This window comes from Pristiophorus japonicus, chromosome 1 (genome assembly GCF_044704955.1).
Source record: "Pristiophorus japonicus isolate sPriJap1 chromosome 1, sPriJap1.hap1, whole genome shotgun sequence".
Classification (NCBI taxonomy): domain Eukaryota; kingdom Metazoa; phylum Chordata; class Chondrichthyes; family Pristiophoridae; genus Pristiophorus; species Pristiophorus japonicus.
The window spans coordinates 423,315,694-423,336,465 of record NC_091977.1 but is presented as its reverse complement, the minus strand read 5'-3'; the positions used below and the strand labels follow the sequence as shown (position 1 = coordinate 423,336,465).

The window sequence follows — 20,772 nt, the reverse complement described above, 5'->3', positions numbered from 1 at the left end:
GATGCAATTGAGCATCTGACTCTGCTGGGAGCAGGGAGGAAAATTGATATTAAAGGCTAAAAGCATCAACAGCATGAACAACTCCACATGAAATCTATTAGTAGTAATAATTTGTTTAATTCTCCTTGGGGAAAAAAATGGAAATTAACGTCACAGTGACTCTGTCTACTGTTTATTTCAATGTTCTTTCACATTTTGTTTGTTCACTATAATTATTTGTCTCAGCCAGAAAAAGCCTTGCCAGTACTCTGCAATTCCTTACATAATAAAATACAGCTTTTAAATAAACCTTTTGAGAGTGTCTGTCACACTCGAGACATTACACTTTGGGAATCATTTCCCAGCCATGCAATCCCAGTGGGGAGCTCCACATGCTGGCAGCAAATATTGGAAATTCACTATGCACTATTTCTGACGTGTGTATGAAGTCGTAAATTTACTCCTTTTGTGAAATACAAAAACGATTTTGAAAACAAGCACACAAACAGAGAAAATGAGTTAATTCCTGCTGTTATTTCTGACGTTCAGATAACAAGGAAAGATTGTTAAGGCAATGAGAGGAGCCAAGCAGTTGCCAACATATGGAAACTTTCAAAAATAATTAGCTTCAAATTGACATCAGGACCTATTTCTGTCACCAGGTGACATTGTAAACTATTCTGTCTCCTCAGGCATTCTTCCCCTCTCTCACAAGTACCGCCAACACTTTTCTCCTCAAAATACCTGCTGTCAGCCCCTCTGTCCTCATTAACAATTGTCCCATCTCTAGCCTCCTTTATCTTTTCAAGGTCCTTGAACATGCTGTGCCTGCCATATCCTTGCCCTCTCTCTCTGACAACTCTCTGTTTGAATCTTTCCAATCAGGTTTTCACCTTTCCCACAACACTGAATGGCTCTAACCCAATGATAAATATTCCCTAAATGGCAACCATGCTGCATTAAAACTCTGTGCTCCTCAACTCTCTGTAACTGTCGACATGGTCAATCACAGCGCACCTCACTACTAATTCACTCGCTTGGTTCCACTCTTAGATATCCAATTGTAGTCAATGCACCTTTAGGATGGCCTTCCTTTTTGTCCCTTGTATTGTCACCTTGGACCATTCCTTTTCCTCATCCAAATGTTGCCCATTAGCGACATCATCCATGGATATGGAGTTAGCCTCCACATGCACATTAATGACATGAGGCTCTACCTTGCCATTACCTTTCTCAACCCCTTCATTGCTCCCTTGGGATGTTTTGCTACTTTAAAGGTGCATTTAGATCACTTTCCCCAAAGGGAATACCTGAGCACTAGTCATTAAAGTGACAGACAAGGTTAGCTACTAAATTTTACAACTTTACTCCAGATCCTAGAATAACCTTCACCCTAGCAGCACAATGCCTCTGACGCTCAGCTAGCAACAATGCAAGAAAAATAGGTTATTCGCTTTGGGTGATGCAGGTCTCATGTAAGATGGTGGAATGTTAATTTGGCACCAAGTTTTGTCACCTGGGTTTTTGGCTGGTTTGTTACTGAGCTTAAGGCCAAGTATTATAAGCTAGTTTTGGCACTCAATTGCAAACTGCAGAAAGAAATGACTTCAGTGCTTAGTTTGCCAACTAGCTCAGTTATTTTTAAGGACTATAATACCAAGTCCCTGATGAATTGACGTCCCTTGTAATTCTCTGTACTTCATGTGGGCTGACAGATTTGTGTTACAAGACTAGTTTTTGCTCTGTGTTTGTTGAGTTGTGTAACTAAAACAGTTTTTTGCACATCTGGGCCTCATAAAGACAAGAAATTCAATAATAAACTAAAACATGTTATCACTTACAATATCAAATGTGACCATTTTCCCCCCCAGTAATTTTTTTTTTTGTGTATGTGTGTGTGTGTTCAATAATACAGAGTAGTGGGTAGGCCACAGAGCTAAAAGGGAGGGCACAGTGAAGAAACAGGCTTGCTAAACATTGACTTTACTATCCTTCATTCAGTACTTTTAGTTGGCTTCCGGGATATATTGTTAAATCGAATCAGTTTCACATCCACTATTACCCATATATGCCAAGCGTTTCCTTTTTACACGGACAACAGCAGTCGGAACCCTTGTATATGTTTTCCGTGCTTGGGGCCCAAAATTTCTGGTGGACAAGCATCTTACCCCTCCCCCCATCCCACTCCTTCAGCATCCAGTGGCTAATGTACCGGGATAAGGTGCCCTCCTCGCATGCTTCCATCACTACAGTCCCTGATTGTCGAATCTTTACGAATACAGTAGGAAGGGAATCTGGTGAGAATGAGAGTCCATTCGATTTTGGTTTTCAGGCTGCTTTACGGTTGTAATTTATTTTTCTGTTCTCAGCTTTTTTAGAGCTGTGTAAATTTTTTTGATACAAAAGCAAAATACTGCAAAGATATGCAGCAGATCAGGCAACATCGGTGGAGAGACCTGAAATGTTAACCCTACCTTTCTCTCTCCATTGATGCTGCCTGATCTGCTGAATCTTTCCAGCATTTTCTATTTTTATTCAGCATTTTTGTAGCTGTTTGTAGGCTTTTCTGAGTTTTGTAGGTTGGCATGCATAGTTACCAACATAGAAGAATAAATATGTTATTGGTACTGAATCACATTGACTTTCAGTCTGGTATATTGGCCTTGAATTTGTGGTTGGAGGCTTCCTGCGGGGAAATGCCTCCGATCCGTAAATAAAATGCCCGTGAACCTGGTGGTCCAGGAGGTATGGAGATTTGCAATCCTGGGGCTATCCGGGTACGCGTGGGCAAAGGCCTACATATCCCAGGGGCGCATGTGGTTCGCAAGAGAATTCTTGACAGATCGCAAGTTCCGGGCTTTCGCGCATGTGCAGCGCATTCCTAAACCTAGAACATATGCGGCTCCTACAAGCATGTGCAAGGATTGGAAGGGAGAAAGGGAGGAAAGGAAGTATAATGCATTTCATGACCACAGGATGTCCCAAAGTGTTTTACAGCTAATTAAGTACTTTTGAAGTGTAGTCACTGTGATAATATAGGAAACACAACAACCAATTTGCACACAGTACGGTCCCACAAACATCAATTTGATAATGATTGATGGATAAATATTAGTCAGGACTTCTCTTCTCCTCCTTGAAATTGTGCCATGGCATCTTTTATGTGTACCTGAGAGACGAGACAGTGCCTGAATTTAACACTTCATCCAAAAGACAGTGCAGCACTCCTTCAGTACTGCTCTGGAATGTCAGCTGAGATTTTGTGCTCAAATCTCTGGAGTGGGACTTGAACCCACAATCTTCTGACTGAGAGACAAGAAACTACCATTGAGTCACAACTAACACATTAACTTCAACAGTCTTCAAAAATTCATCAATAAATGTTCTGCTTTTTAATAACATGTAGAAACCCATTTAACTCATATTAGGATAGAAGCAAAAACACTCTCCATCCTTCATGCACACCTTCAGCTCTATACTCACACATACTTTACACATTCTCACAAAAACAATTAAGTAATCAATGCTCACACCATCTGCTTTTCAGTATTGGCATGGTTGTAGATCGTACAGGATACTTCTCAGCACATATTGTTTGAAATGTTAATACACCACTTTAATCATCACTCTTAGCCAATCGAGCTGATAGAATGAATCATATGTGTATGTGTAGTGACAAATGATGACAGATTGGCCTCAATGAGTCCCAGTTTTCATGTAAATGCATCAAGAAAAATACATTTATGACCAGAGCAACTTTTCCCCTCAATTTGATGTGGATGATCTCCTACATGCATTTTACACATGGATCCAGTAATATTAAAATGAGTATTGGAATTCCATTACAGCACTTGAGGTCTTAGCATGTACATTTTTCTATTATGGCACTTTTGGAAAATAAGAGATCAAAGTGACAACAATATCAGTGACATGCTGATCACTGCATTGACAATGATATGTCACTCAAAATATTGGGGCCTAAATTGACCTTTCCCTTAAGGCCTGTTACCACTGGAAGTCAGTGGCCACGATGCAGAATGAAATGGCCGCCGATTTTTCGTGTAATGGCCACCATTTTGAAAATTCCAATTCTGCGGTATCCCGGCGGTGGCCCGCTTCCTCCCACTACTGCTCCGCGGCTGCCGATCCATCTTAAGTACGTCATCAGAGTGCGTACCGCTGATGTTCACCCCGATGGCAAAATTTTGCCAAAAGAAATCTTGCTCCCTATGTGCAGTGCCAAAAGCTGCTTTTTTCTGCCAGTGCAGTGAGGTTGTAGTCCTTCTAAAGTGGCGGTGCGGCTCCCATTAAAGGGTAGGACCTACTGCCAATGCCGGCATGTTTTCTTTTGTCAGCCGACTGCCATATCAGGCCGGCAATTATGCCCCTGTGTTCAGCTGGGCCGCCAACAGGCAGCCTGGCACCCCTCATGGGTGCCAGGCCGCTGGTCTGGCCCAAACCCTCTCTGGTGGCCCAGTGGACCGAACTTAAAGAATCGTGCAGGCTCTCCCCTTTAAATGAAGGGGAGAGCTGTAGTGACGTGGCGCCGTGATGACGTTATCAGCGGACAATCCACCCGCCCCCAACTTCTGCCCATCTAGACTGTGAACTTCCGCTCACCACCCCACATCCGCCCCCATTATGACTGACTTCCGGTCCACTGGAAAAAAAAGCCAAAGAGCGGAATTTTGCTCAAGAGGCAACCGCATCAACCGCGCCGGTAAAATCAACAGAAACAGGATAGGTGCGCTCCGTTTCCAGCGGTGGCCAATTTCGGCCCCATTATCTTTATTCTTATCTTTAATAAAAGCAAATCTAAAATTACAATTCTACTCTGTGACAATTTAAGCTGCATTAATTTTTAAGGATAAACTTTCTGGTCCCAGTGCAGAGGAGCCAGGACCAATCACAACGAGTAAAGTACTCACTGAAAGATGCGAAGTCCAAACTCACACTACTTAAAAACAAGGGGATAGAAAGTCGCCAAAACTAGTGGGAGGACAGAAGACTGTGAAGCTTTTAAAAGCCAGCAAAGAATGACTAAAAAAATGATTAGGAAAGGGAAGATCGACTATGAAAGTAAACTAGCACAAAATATAAAAACAGATATCAAGAGCTTCAGTACGTATATAAAATGGAAACGAGTGGCTAAAGTAAATGTTGGTCCCTTAGAGGACAAGACCGGGGAATTAGTAATGGGGAACATGGAGATGGCAGAATCTCTGAACAAATATTTTGTATCAGTCTTTACGGTAGAGGTTACGAACAATATTCCAAGAGTGGATAGTCAAGGGGCTATACGGGGAGAGGAACTTAACACAATCACAATCACTGAGGAGGTGATACTCAGTAAGATAATGGGACTAAAGGTAGATAAATCTCCTGGGCTTGAATCCTAGGGTTTTACGAGAAGTAGCGGCAGGGATTGTGGATGCATTGGTTGTAATTGACCAAAATTCCCTGGATTCTGGGGAGGTCCCAGCTGATTGGGAAACTGCAAATGTGACGCCCCTATTTAAAAAAGGAGGCAGACAAAAAGCAGGAAACTATAGACTGCTTAGCCTAACATCTGTGGTTGGGAAAATGTTGGAGTCCATTATTAAAGGAGCAGTAGCAGGACATTTGGAAGAGTAAAATTCGGTCAGGCAGAGTCAGCATGGATTTATGAAGGGGAAGTGATGTTTGACAAATTTGCTGGAATTCTTTGAGGATGTAGCGAACAGGATGGATAAAGGGGAACCAGTGGATGTGGTGTATTTGGACTTCCAGAAAGCATTTGACAAGGTGCCACATAAAAGGTTACTGCACAAGATAAAAGTTCACGGGGTTGGGGGTAATATATTAGTACCACTTTTTAAAAAAGAAGGGAGAGAGAAAACGCGTAATTATCGACCGGTTAGCCTGACATCAGTAGTGGGGAAAATGTTGGAATCAATGTAACTAGTAGAGTGGACAAGGGAGAAACCGTGGATGTGATGTATTTGGACTTTGAAAAGGATTTTGACAAGGTCCCACACAAGAGATTAGTGTGCAAAATTAAAGCACATGGTATTGCAGGTGATGTACTGACGTGGATAAAGAACTGGTTGGCAGACAGGAAGCAGAGAGTCGGGATAAACGGGTCCTTTTCAGAATAGCAGGCAGTGACTAGTGGGGTGCCACAGGGCTCAGTGCTGGGACCCCAGCTATTTACAATATACATTAATGATTTGGATGAAGGAATTGAGTGTAATATCTTCAAGTTTGCAGATGACACTAAATTGGGTGGCGGTGTGAGCTGTGAGGAAGACGCTAAAGTGCTGCAGGGTGACTTGGACAGGTTAGGTGAGTGGGCAAATGCATGGCAGATGCAGTATAATGTGGATAAATGTGAGGTTATCCACTTTGGGGGCAAAAACACAAAGGCATGGTACATCAGTCATTGAAAGTTGGCATGCAGGTACAGCAGGCGGTGAAGAAGGCAAATAGTATGTTGGCCTTCATAGCCAGGGGATTTGAGCATAGGAGCAGGGAGGTCTTACTGCAGGTGTACAGGACCTTAATGAGGCCTCACCTGGAATATTGTGTTCAGTTTTGGTCTCCAAATCTGAGGAAGGACATTCTTGCTATTGAGGGAGTGCAGCGAAGGATCACCAGACTGATTCCAGGGATGGCTGGGCTGTCATATGAGGAGAGACTGGATCAACTGGGCCTTTATTCACTGGAGTTTAAAAGGATGAGAGGGGATCTCATAGAAACGTATAAGATTCTGACGAGACTGGACAGGTTAGATGCGGGAAGAATGTACCCGATGTTGGGGAAGTCCAGAACCAGGGGACATAGTCTTCGGATAAGTGGTAGGCCATTTAGGACTGAGATGAGGAGAAACTTCTTCACTCAAAGAGTTGTTAACCTATGGAATTCCCTGCCTCAGAGAGTTGTTGATGCCAGTTCATTGGATATATTCAAGAGGGATTTAGATATGGCCCTTACGGCTAAGGGGATCAAGGGGTATGGAGAGAAAGCAGGAAAGGGGTACCGAGGGAATGATCAGCCATGATCTTATTGAATGGTGGTGCAGGCTCAAACGGCTGAATGGCCGACTCCTGCATCTATTTTCTATGTTTCTTGATAAAGCAGGATGCTCAATATTTTGGAGCAGAAGACAAAATCCATATGTCACAATGTGTGAGTGGGCCATGAATAATTTAAAAAATCTTGGGTCTGCTCCACCGCCCTAGTTTCACACAATGTTCTGTGCAAGCTTCTCCAAAACTGCTCTCTGAAGTTATTGTTTCTTCTCTTGTTGGCTGTAGTGTTTTGAACTTGCAATATTTCAAGAAATATTTCAAAATTCTCAACGAATATACATTCCATTGAGAAATAAAAACTCCATGGGAGATAGTGAATGCATTGGTTCTGATCTTCCAAATTTCCCTAGATTCGGAAAGATCCCAATGGATTGGAAGGTAGCAAATGTAACCCCGCTATTCAAGAAAGGAGGCAGAGAGAAAACAGGGAACTATATGAGGAGAGACTGGATCGACTGGGCCTGTATTCACTGGAGTTTAGAAGGATGAGAGGGGATCTCAAGGAAACGTATAAGATTCTGACGGGACTGGACAGGTTAGACGCGGGAAGAATGTTCCCGATGTTGGGGAAGTCCAGAACCAGGGGACATAGTCTTAGGATAAGGGGTAGGTAATTTAGGACTGAGATGAGGAGAAACTTCTTCACTCAGAGAGTTGTTAACCTGTGGAATTCCCTACCGCAGAGAGTTATTGATGCCAGTTTGTTGGATATATTCAAGAGGGATTTAGATATGGCCCGTACGGCTAAAGGGATCAAGGGGTATGGAGAGAAAGCAGGAAAGGGGTACTGAGGTGAATGATCAGCCATGATCTTATTGAATGGTGGTGCAGGCTCAAAGGGCCGAATGGCCTACTCCTGCACCTATTTTCTATGTTTCTATGTCACAGGCCAGTTAGCTTGATGTCAGTTGTCGGGAAAATGCTGGAATCCATCATTAAGGATATGGTAACAGAGTACTTAGAAAATCAGAGGTACAGAGGAGATTACTGAGGATCTGGCCGGGAGTAGAGAATCTTAGTTATGAGGACAGATTGGATAGACTGGGTTTGTTTTCCTTGGAACAGAGGAGGCTGAGGGGAGACGTCATTGAGGTGTTTAAAATTATGAGGGGCCTAGATAGGAAGGACCTATTTCCCTTGGCAGATTGGTCAACAACCAGGGGGCATAAATTTAAAGTAATTGGTAGAAGATTTAGAGGGGATTTGAGGGGAACTTTCTTCACGCAGAGGGTTGTGGGGTTCTGGAACTCACTGCCTGAAAGGGTAGTAGAGGCAGAAACCCTCACCACATTTAAAAATACTTGGATGTGCACTTGACGTATCGTAACCTGTAGGGTTACGGACCTGGAGCTGGAAAGTGGGATTAGGCTGGATAGTCTCTTGTTGGCTGGCATGGATACGATGGGCCAAAATGGCATCCTTCCGTGCTGTAAACTTTTATGATTCTATGAAAATCATAATATGATTAGGCAGAGTCATCATGGCTTTATGAAAGGAAAATGCCAAATTTAGTAGACTTTTTCGAGGATGTAACTAGTAGGGTAGAGAAAGGGGAACCAGTGGATGTAGTATATTTGGATTTCCAAAAGGCATTCGATCAGGTGCCACATTTTTAGGTTGTTCAGCAAAATAAGGGCTAATGGGGATGGGGGTAAGGTATTAGCAAGGATAAGGGATTGATTGACAGACACAAAACAGAGAGTAGGGATAAATGGGTCAATTTCAGATTGGCAGGCTGTAACAGCCACAAGGATCAGTGCTTGGGCCTAAGCTATTTACAATCTATATTAATGAATCAGATGAAGAGACCAAGTGTAATGTATCCAAGTTTGCTGACAGTACAAAGCTAGATGGAAAAGTAAGATGTGAGGAGGACAGAAAGAGCCTGCAAAGGGATATAGACAGGTTAAATGAGTAGGAAATAAGGTGGCAAATGGAGTAAAGTGTAGGAAAATGTGAGGTTATTCACTTTGGTAAGAAGAGTACAAAAAGAGAATATTTCTTAAATGGCGAGAAACTATTAAATGTTGGTGTTCAGAGAGATTTGGATGTCCTAGTACAAGAATCACAGAGAGTTAGCATGCAGGTACAGCAACCAATTAGGAAGGCAAATGGCATGTTGGTCTTTATTGCTCGAGGGTAGGAATGCAAGAGTAAGGAAGTCTTGCTACAACTGTACAGGGCTCTGGTGAGACCATGCCAGAAGTACTGTGCACAGTTTTTTTCTCCTTCTTTAAGGAAGGATATATTTGCCTTAGAGGCTGTGCAACAGAAGTTCACTAGATTAATCCCTTGGGATCAAAGAGTTGTCCTATGAGGAGAGGCTGAGTAGATTCGGCATATACTCTCTGGAGTTTAGAAGAATGAGAGATGATCTCATTGAAACATATAAGATTCCGAGGGGGATTAACATGGGAGGCTGAGAGATTGTTTCCCCTGGCTGGAGAGTCTAGAACTAGGGGATTATACTTTCAGGATGTCTGGCTTTTAAGACTGAGATGAGGAGGAATTCCTTCACTCAGAGGGTTGTGAATCTTTGGACTTCTCTGCCCCAAAGTGCTGTGGATGCTGAGTCATTCAGTATATTCAAGGCTGAGATAGATAGACTTTTGGACTCCAGAGGAATTAAGGGATATGGAGATCAGGCAGGAAAGTGGAATTGAGGTTGAAGGCTTGAGGGGCCATGTGGCCTATTCCTGCTCCTAATTCTTATGTTCTTAACTTCAGGAGCCGAGAGGATTGATAAAGGCTGCCCCCTTATTGGTGTAACAAGGCTACCATCTCATTGATCTAAATCCACCAATAAGGAAAGGGACTCCTAATCCTTCAGCCTGATAAACATTGAAGCCAGTGAGAGAAGAAAATTACAAACTAATGCATCAATTTCAACAAAAGCTTTATAGACCAGATATTAGGACACGAGCTGAAGCTGATTTGCAGCCATGTATTCAACAATCCTGCTATAGTGCACAAATAATTAATTTACAATAAATTCAACTAGAATTACCGCTTAATGAGCCAATTGTTTGCTCAGTTTCTTATGGCACAGCATCTTGTCATAATATAAAAGCTACCTGATGATGTAATCCAATGCACCAAACATTTATTGATACTGCTGCAAAGCTGCTCAGCCCTGAAAGGTCCTAGGGGTAGAAATTGCCACCTGCCCAAAACGGGGCATATGCACCCATGTGAATGGTTTTTACAGTAGCTGCAGTTCAGGTCACCTCTTGAGCGACATTCGGCTCTTTATTGTTTTTTTTCTTGGATCTGGAAGTCGCGCTTAATGGGGATGGTGACAACACTTGAGGGGCGGAAGTTCGGGGCGGTGCGGAGTGACTGCCGTGATGATGATGTCATCACGGCGTTGCGTCACCATGACTCTCCCATTCACTTAAAGGGGAGAGCCGCCGTAATCTTAAAGCCCACCAGGCAGGGCTTTGGCTGGGCCAGTGGCCTGGCACCCAAGAGGGGGTGCCAGGCTGGCTGTTGGCAGCCCGGCTGAACCCGGGGGCATAATTGTTGGGCTGACATGGCAGTTGGAGGACTAAATAAAAACATGGCGGCAGCGACAGTGCATCCTCCCCTTTAAGGGAAGCCGCACTGCTGTTGCAGAAGGCCACGACCTCACTGGACCACTGGGAAATGCCAGGTTTTGGCACCGCTGGACGGGCCGAAAATTTCCAGAGGGGAATGTCGCTTTCGGGGGGAGTGGGGGGTAGATCGGCGGTGCGTACTCTGATGACGCAGTTAACATGGATCGGCAGCAGCAGAGCGGTGGGGGGGCATCGGGGCACTGCCGGGAAAACTCGGGAGGGCAATTGGGCTATCAGCGCCCATTCCTCCAAAATTGACGGCCACTCCACTCTGCATCATGGCCGCTGATTTGCGGTGGTAAGATGCCTTAAGGAGAGGGGCAAATTCAGCCCCCTAGTTTTAATACTGTTAATTTTTTGAAGATTGAGCTATTAGCCAATCATCATCAAAGGAAGTATGGCACAATCTTAAATCATAATATTGTGAAAGCCATCCCACGGAATGTTAATAAAGAAGTAAACACACCTTGTCTGAGGTCTGAGCAGTCTTTACACACATTAGTCAGAAAATATTAAGATGAAACAACAATGAAACACATTTATTGTCAGACATCAACTAACTAACCGGCATCATGTGAACTGATCTCCAAGTACATAAGTATACTAGTTGATAGACAATGCAAGATTCACACTGCTGTGAACAGTTTGTTACATTTAAAATAGCATTAACTGGTCATATTAGTTGTGATGAAGCAATAGAAACCTTTTGAAACATAAACCACCAAGCCTGCAATCCCAAAACAAAATCTTTAATGCCATAGTGGGCTGCGTATCACTCATTCCACCTGAGAATGGTCACCCACTGCCTTAAACCTGCCATGATTTTGACCCGCCTTGGTTCGGGGCTCATTACTCACATATGGCGGGCTCCTGGCAGAAGCTCCAAAAAGAGCACTGGGAGCCTTTCATCCCTGCTCCAGGGATGGCTGCCACTCCTGTCCTTCCAGAAATGGAAGGCAGTAAAATCAGCCGAGTTGTCAGGACCTCTGCCATCATTTGCATGGGGCAGTGAATAGGTGGTCGGCAGCCTTTCCTGCAGTCTCAGGGAAATTGAAAAACAGGTTGGAATGGGAAGGAATGATGGGCCTTGATTTTCTGCACACCACTGTCCAAGTTCGCAAAATCTATCTTTGTAAGTACATTTTTCATACTTTAAAAATAAATCAGTACAAATTTCCCAATTTGTAAAATTCCTTTTTGAGCCCAGAATCATTGTGAAGTCACACTTACCTTGTACAATGATGGACGCTGAGGATTGGATGGAATCCTGATTGTTACTGGCATGACAGATGAACTGGCCATGGTCCTGGAGGGTGACATTCTGAATAAATAGGCCACCTGAGGAAGTGGTGGTGTACCTGGAGTGCGTAAGGAGCAGCTCTCCATTCCCTTTAGTCCATGTAACCCGAGGCTGGGGTTGCCCAATGGCACTGCACTCCAGAGTGATACTTGATCCGACTAGAACCTCAGTGTTCTGTGGCTGAATCACAAAACTGGGCTTGGCTAGAGCAGAAAATTGTGGTACGTTAAAACACTCATTTTAAATATTCTATACTATGGTTGATTAACATTCCTTAACTGCCAAACTAGGTTGACTAGGTGTACAGTATTTTAGGGTTAACCTGTTAGGGCTGGATTCTGATCTTCACAGCAGGGTCCTACTGCTATATACTTGTCTTAACGCCTTTATGTTGGGGTCATTTGGAATAGAAAATTCTGCAAGTGATTCAGCGGGACCATTGCTACAACACCAGATGAGATGGCTGACCAATTAAATGGGCCTTCTAAGAAAGCTCCGAAAAGGACAACAGCACATTTTTTTAAGCCTCAGCCAAGGCTAATGGCTAAAAGGGCCATTATGAAGGAGGCCACTATGCAACCACCTCTTGAATCGAATTTGGGGACTTACTCTCATTGCCACAGGGACTGTCTCCACTTTTCTTCTGGAGTTGATACATGCAATGGCGAAAAGGAGAGAAATCGGATTGAAACCCAGGACCCACGTCACCCGCTGATATTTACATTACGGGAAGATCGCAGCTATCCAGTAGAAACAGGGGAAGGGAAATTGATGTCCAGGCATGGTGGGTTTTGTTTGATGCTTCCCCACTTCCATCCTGCCAATTTTGGGTGGGACAGCAGTGGAATACCCAGCTCTTGAGAGTCCCTATCGCACATTCATTTTAGACCGCACCAGGCCAGTTAAAATGATCAGATGCAATCTCTGTGGTTTTGTGATGATTATCAATATCATCCTTTTAAAATAGCACTGTTTTTATGAAAGCATTCTTGCTAATCATCTCCCTTTTGTTTTTACAAACACAATATCATAAATCACATTGGAACATGACCTTGCATTACTTATGTGATGAAAAAGATACTTGAAACTGCTTGGTATTTTCCAACCCCAGACAGAAAAAAGTTTGAAGAATTTTTCTTGACAAAAGTGATAGTTTAAAGAGAATGTGATCAGTCAGCAATTACTTTCTATTCATTATTCCTTTAAATACGGGCCTATTGAAGATCCAAGAAATTCAATGTCATCAAATTTGAAAACATTGCCACACCTTAACTTCCCAAGCCTGATCCATCTTTTTAAAGTTATGCAAATTGTATTACTTTGATATGAAAACACTGATATTCAAAAATGGCATCATCATTTATATTCCACAAAAATCAGATGTGTAAACAGGTGAAATCGAACTTGAAAGAGAGGAAGGCAGGATCTGGCATGACTGCAAGACTGCACATGGATGAATAGTCCATCGCAATTCACTTAAACCTTCCTCCATCTTCAATTAAAATGTGCTCCACTTATACTTTAATTAAACAGGAAAGAAAGAGTAAACAAAGTACTTTTCGTTCTAAGTTCAGCAAGCTTCACAAGTTGAACGGCATCACAAGCAACCCCAATTGAGCTACTCACATGAACTACTTGAGAGCTGCCATATAAAACAATGACAATATTGCATATTAAGTTTGTTCCTCATTTTTTTGTTTGAATTCAAATATTAGTGACAATATGTGAACAATTTTTCTTTAACAACCTCAATCATGTCAATTTTATACTGACATTCAGACATGTACTACACTTGTGTTTTATGCTCTATCTGAACAAACAAACATTTTAAGAGCATAATGTAAACTGACAGTAAACTGTGGGCTGTGTGATAGCATGCAGTTATAATGCATTTTAATGTGTTGCAAGTTTCAGGTCTGTGGACACTCTTGGAATTAGGAGTAATCCCATACTGGCAAATATCTAATTATACAATAGTGTAACAACAGGAGCCCTTGTAATCTAACCTGGACATCTTTACCATTAATTTCTATGATGTTCTCTTGATTGTCTGCCATACCTCCAGTAGAAGATCCATGGAATCCACAGAGAAATGGTGTCAAATCCAGTTAAGCCATTTCTCAGGGGTTTCCTCAGATCTTCCACCAAAGTTATGCCAGGCAAATTCATCCCACTTGTCTTTTACACATGCCCTCACATATGTTCTTCCTGTTTACCTAAAGACAGAATAAAACAATTTGGTGAGTTGAGGCTAGAAGTGAATCATGAATTGCTTTATTTTATTAACAACATGTGAACATACAAAGCAACTAATAGATGTAATCAAATATCATTTTGATTCAACTACTGTTATTCTCCCAAAATAAATAAGGGCATCCAGCCTTAATAGACCTGGGTGAGATGATTGACTCACATTGTGTCAGTTACAATAGACAGTGAGCTGTGATGTTATGAAAAGTAGCTCATCTGGCTTTAATGCACATCTTCAATGCCTGCAGCCTATGGTTTTATTTTAAAATCAGTGCAAAAGTCACTTTATTTTAAAACAGAACACTAATTTAATCTCAAATACTTTCCATAAATAAAGAAAAAAATAATTGATCCCAAACCGTGATACAAAGCTATTCACAGCTTTTTCACAATTCAATTTAAAACAGCTGTGAAAATAGGACAGAAAGCAAGAAAACATTGAACAAATAAAACAGGAATGAAATAAAGAACATGCTAATGTGGATGATTTCTTACTTGGAGCACCAAAGTATCGGAGTAAAACGCCTTGGGTTGTGGCCTCTCCCACTACATTTTTGGCCATGCACTGGTATGTCCCCTGGTCAGATTCCTGTGTATTCTGGATCATCAAAGTACCATCATCTAGTAAATTCAGACGAATGTCATTCTTCATGTGTAATTCATTGCTAAAATAAAATAGAGATGTAAACAGTCAAAATGGTCTCAGACTAATTGAAGGAATGGCTGTATTACATCTTTGTGAACTCTGCTGCTTAACTTTGGGTAAAATACAAATATCAGGGGAAAGAATGTCTCTGGTTGCTGTGTGTAGAAAAAAGTTCTAAATATATTGAACCAATAATCTGTGGCTGTTTTGGTACAGTCACAGTGTAACTTCAGTGCAAATAGATTGAAAAGGTGAGAAAGTGAGCCAGAATCAAGATACACCTTGCATAAATATTTGGGGGGGCTCAGGGTGGAATCCATACACCTGAATGGTGAGGCGCCCCTGATATTGGAACTCAGGCATTAGCCAGCAAAGTTTAAACAAAGATTAGGCCATTGCTGGCATTGCAGCTGCCCTCCGGCAACGGAGGGCCTGGGAGGAAGAAATGGAGCCAGGGAGGGGGGTGGGGGAAATCTGAAGCTGAGAGGAGGGGTCATCAGAGGCTGTGTCAGGTTGGGAGATCAGAGGCCGGGCACGGGAACTGGAGACTGGGGAGGAGGATCAGAAGCTGTGCCTGGAGGGAAATTGGAAGCCAGGTCAGGAGCAGTGGCAGTGATGGGGGGTGGGTGTGCGGTGGCCTGTGGTCTTTAAACGTGGGGTTGGGAGGAGTACTCCTGCTCCTCCCACCTCCACATTCAAGTAAAGTATATTTCAAAAACTTACCTTTTTGGTAGCAGGGGAAATGTATTCTTCTGAATTACCACATAGATTTATAGAAATTTATGGCACAGAAGGAGGTCAATCAACGCATCATGTCTGTGCTGGCTGAATCCCAGTTTCTAGCTCTTATTCTATAGCCTTCTAGGTTACGTCACTTCAAGTGCATAGCCAAGTATTTTTTAAATGTAATGAGCGGTTCTGCCTCTACCACCCTTTCAGGCATATTTTTAATTTAATTTAATTCTAAATGTTCTAAAGGGGATACCTGAACTTCTAGTGGTATTTCTCAGTTGTCTTTTATTATATTACTTTATATTTTAGAACTGATGGCTAGAAAGCAGAAATGCTACATAGAATTCTACCCTCACATGATAACGTGATATTTCCCTACATTGACAAAAAATGATAAAAGGGAATTGGAGAAATATTTGAAAAGGAAAGATGCTCAGTGTTATGGAGAAAGAGTAGCAGAGTGGGACTAATTGCATAGCTCTTTCAAAGAGCCGGTACAGGCATGAGGGGCTGAATGGCCTCCTTCTGTGCTGTAAGATTCTTTGACGTCATGAATTAGAACAATAGAACACTGTGCTTCCTGTTCATGATGTCATTAGAACTGAATTTTATGAAGTCATTTAAGCAAGAGTTCTATCTGACATTTAATTCCAAACTCTTTCTAATGAGCAGATCAACATTGTAACAGTATAAATATAGATGGCAATGTCACCTATAATTTCTGCGGGGGTTCTCCTGATCTTCTGCCTTAATTTTGCTAGAAGATCGGTGGAAACCCCAGAAAAATGGCATAAACAGTGAATATACTACCCTCTTATATCATTGAACAGTGTAAAGATATCTTCACAGGATTAAAAGGACAAGGCTTCCATTATAGCATTGCTGGAAGAATCCTTGGGACATGACATAAATGCCAGTTGTGCTCAGAGCCTTGATATCCCTTCCTTTCTAATGTGGCTATGTAGCAGAAAAGAAAGAGGAATGCTGTAGAGAACATACTAAAACTGTCTCATCCACCACAGAGTTATGGCCAATGGGCTGCAAAAACATGCTACTGGTTAAATTGCACAAACTGCAATCAAAAAGATCAGCTTGTCCATAACTTCTCTAATGCGGGTTGACATTCTTGCACTGTCACTGATGAATTAATTAAACTTAATCACTGTATCTGAGCGCTGTTTAATTATATTGGTATTATGCATTAAGTAAGAAAATCTAGCCTATTTTTTAAAAAACAAAACATGCTGACAAATAAAATGACTAAATGAGGCTTTCTATGACTTATTATCCTAAAAACAGTGGAACAAACATACATTAGTCTGTTTACCAGACTAGACCATGAAAAGAATTGACTGGAGAAATTTGACTCTTCGGAAATGAAATACATGCACAGTGGCTACAAAGAACCCTCGTGAGGTTAAATTATATATTCAAAAAGGAGTTAGATGTAGTCCTTACTACTAGGGGGATCAAGGGGTATGGCGAGAAAGCAGAAATGGGGTACTGAAGTTGCATGTTCAGCCATGAACTCATTGAATGGCGGTGCAGGCTCGAAGGGCCGAATGGCCTACTACTGCACCTATTTTCTATGTTTCTATGTTTCTAAATGGGAACAAAATGATAAATGGAGTGACTCTCTCTGGACATTTCATAATCAAATAACATGCTGTACATTACAGGAGAAAAATGAATCGGCTTATGTGGTCCCGCTTCCTTTAGTTTATCAGAATGATGGCTTTATTACCACATTGACATTATATAGGTTTTTGTCAGTTTGTTTAGGAAATATGAAGTTGTGAGTTTAATTTAAAAGACCAGTCACTCATTATGAATTCAGAATGATGCATTCGATCCATTTTGAGTACGCATCTACTACAATAAGGAACATCTTACCCATGAACGGGCCCGCGTAGTCGACATGAACGCGTGACCATGGCCTGGTGGGCCAGGGCCACGGGCTGAGCGGGGCCTCCCTGGGGGCATTACCCAGCTGGGCACACGTCGTGCACCTGCGAACACAGTGTTCCAGGTCTGAATCAATTCCAGGCCACCAAACATATGACCGGGCAATGGCCTTCATCAGCACAATGCCTGAATGCTCGCTGTGGAGTTCCCTGATGAATGCCTCCCTGCCCTTCTGGGGCATAACTACCCGGCTGCCCCATAGTAGGCAGTCGGATTGTATGGAGAGCTCATCCATCCATCTGTGGAACAGTCTGACCTCCTCAGGGCATGCTCCGTGTGCGGGCGCCCAATCCCCAGTCAGGACACATTTCTTAATCAGAGATAGGAGTGGATCTCTGTTGGTCCAGATTTTGATCTGGCGGGCTGTGATGGGTAAGCCTGCGCTGTCAAAGGCATCGACAGCCATGACCATCTCGGCGCTTTGCTCCGCTGCCCCCTCATTGGTGGCCAGTGGAAGCCTGCTGAGCGCGTCAGCGCAATTTTCAGTGCCAGGCCGGTGCCGGATGGAGTAGTCATAAACAGCCAGCGTGAGAGCCCATCGCTGTATGCGAGCTGATGCGTTGGCATTGACAGCCTTTCTGTCTGACAACAGGGATGTTAATGGCTTGTGGTCCGTCTCTAATTCAAACTTCCTACCAAATAGGTACTGATGCATTATTTTTTACACTGTAGACACATGCAAGCACTTTCTTCTCGACCATCCCATATCCCCGTTCTGCTTCAGAGAGTGACCTGGAGGCATAAGCCGCAGGTTGTAGTTGACCCTCAGCATTGCCCTGCTGCAACACGCACCCAACCCCATAGCACGATGCATCACATGTCAGAACCAACTTTTTACAGGGGTCGTACAGGGTCAACAACTTGTTTGAACAAAGTAGGTTTCGCACCCGATCAAAAGCCCGTTTCTGACAGTCCCCCCAAAACCAATCGCAACCCTTACGCTGGAGCATATGTAGCAGCTCCAACAACGTGCTCAATTTCGGCAGAAAGTTCCCGAAATAGTTCAACAGTCCCAGGAATGAACACAACTCCGGTGTGTTGCAGGGCCTGGGTGCTCGTCGAATCGCCTCTGTTTTGGATTCGGTGAGCCGAATCCCATCTGCAGCCACCCTCTTCTACAAAAACTCAACCTCAGGAGCTAAGAACAAACATTCAGACTTTTTGAGTCGCAGGCCTATCCGGTTCAGTCGGCATAGGACCTCCTCCAGGTTGTGGAGGTGTTCCTCGGTGTCTCGACCCGTGATGAGGATGTCGTCCTGGAATACGATCATTCTAGGAATGGATTTAAGCAGGCTTTCCATGTTTCATTGAAAAATCGCGGCCGCTGATCGAATGCCAAACGGGCACCTGTTATAAACGAACAGTCCCTTGTGCGTGGTGATTGTTATGTATCTTACATTATTATATATAACTATATCCTAACATGCTATACATGACTGTAATAAGATATGACCTGTAACCACCAGCATACTTTACCACCAGGGGTGCACTTGCAAGAGACAGGTATATAAGGACAGGTCTCAAGCAAGTGCAGCATTCCAGAGCTGTGAAATAAAGGTGCAGGTCCAGAGTGACCGTGACTTCACAACATGCCTCGTGTGAATCTGTACTGAGGGGACAGGACTTTACAGTGGCGACGAGTTACGGGATTACAGAATCCACAGAATGGCGAACAACGGATCAGATGAAAAGTACAATGCTGCAGACAATTGGGAGGACTTTATAGAAAAGCTCCAGCAAAGCTTTGTAACCAAAAACTGGTTAGGAGATGACAAAACAGACAAGAGAAGAGCCCATCTCTTGACCAGCTGTGGCTCAAAAACATACGCTTTAATGAAGGATCTGCTGGCACCCGAGAAACCAGCAAGCAAGTCGTTTGAAGAATTGAGCACACTAGTAAGAGACCACCTGAAGCCAGTGAGCAGCCTACACATGGCCAGACACAGGTTCTACAACTACAGACGCTGTGTGGGCCAGAGCATACCTGACTTTGTAGCGGAACTTCGGAGGTTGGCTAGTTTATGTGAGTTCTCCGATGAACTGAGGAGAGAAATGCTGAGAGACTTTTTCATTGAAGGAATAGGCCATGCAGGCATATTCCAAAAGCTCATAGAGACCAAGAACCTGAACTTAGAGGCAGCAGCACTGGTTTCACAGACATTCTTAGTGGGAGAAGAAGAAACGAGGTTGATTTACAATCAGGTACGACAACTAACGAAATAATGGAACAAGGAGTTCACAGCATTAGACAAGCTGCTACCCCCACACACAGACAAAACCGGGAGAACAGGCTCTCGACAGCAGGCAGTGGCGCCAGAAGCCATCAAGGACCACAGGAACGGCCGTTCACACCTCATCAACCCACAATGCGAGCAATCAACTACAAACTGAGAGAAGCTCAAGAGAGATCAGCCAGACGCAGCTCATTCTTTGGGAACAATAAAAGCAGTCTGTGCTGGAGGTGTGGGGTTGGGCACTCGTCAAGGGGATGTCGATTTCAGTAGGCTGTTTGCAGGAACTGTGAATATACAGGGCATTTGGCCCGCATGTGCAAAAAAAACGGTAGCTTGGCTAGTATATGAATCAGATGGATCGGAAAGCGGACCAGAAGACGGTGGGGACAGTACCCGGGACACCGATGTACAGCGGGTCAACACGATCAATGGCCGCTGCTCCTACAACAGGACGCCTCCTATAATGATGAGGGTCCTACTCAACGGGATATCTGTCAACATGGAGCTGGATACGGGAGTGAGTCAATCTCTCATGGGCGCTCAACAATTTGAACAACTGTGGCCGCATAAAAGAGACAGACCAAAACTCACAAAGGTCGACACCAAACTAAGGACCTATACCAAAGAAATCGTACCAGTTCTCGGCAGTGCCATGCTCTCTGTCACACACAAAGGGACAGTGAACCGACTTCCCCTGTGGATTGTCCCCGGAGACCCCCCAGCACTGCTGGGGAGAAGCTGGCTGGCAAAACTAAACTGGAAATGGGATGATGTCCATGCCATGAAACCTGATGGATCCGTACGAATCTGTGGGGACTGCAGATCTACCATAAACAGAGTCTCCCGACAGGACCAGTACCTGCTGCCCAGAGTGGAGGACTTATTTGCCACATTGGCTGGAGGTAAACTTTTCTCAAAACGAGACCGCACATCTGCGTATATGACACAAGAATTGACCGAGGAATCCAAGCTACTCACCACCATCAACACACTTCGAGGC

General features: G+C 43.4%; 1 protein-coding gene across 1 annotated transcript in view; it reads right to left on the bottom strand.

The window, feature by feature from the left end:
• LOC139275249 (peroxidasin homolog) overlaps positions 1–20,772 on the bottom strand; it is an 813,818-nt gene that overhangs the window by 202,833 nt on the left and 590,213 nt on the right. The window contains exons 9-10 of the mRNA XM_070892453.1: positions 14,691–14,860; positions 11,876–12,148 (exon numbers count right to left, since the gene is read on the bottom strand). Of these exons, the coding sequence (XP_070748554.1) occupies positions 11,876–12,148; positions 14,691–14,860 (443 nt within the window). The remainder of the gene's footprint in view (positions 1–11,875; positions 12,149–14,690; positions 14,861–20,772) is intronic.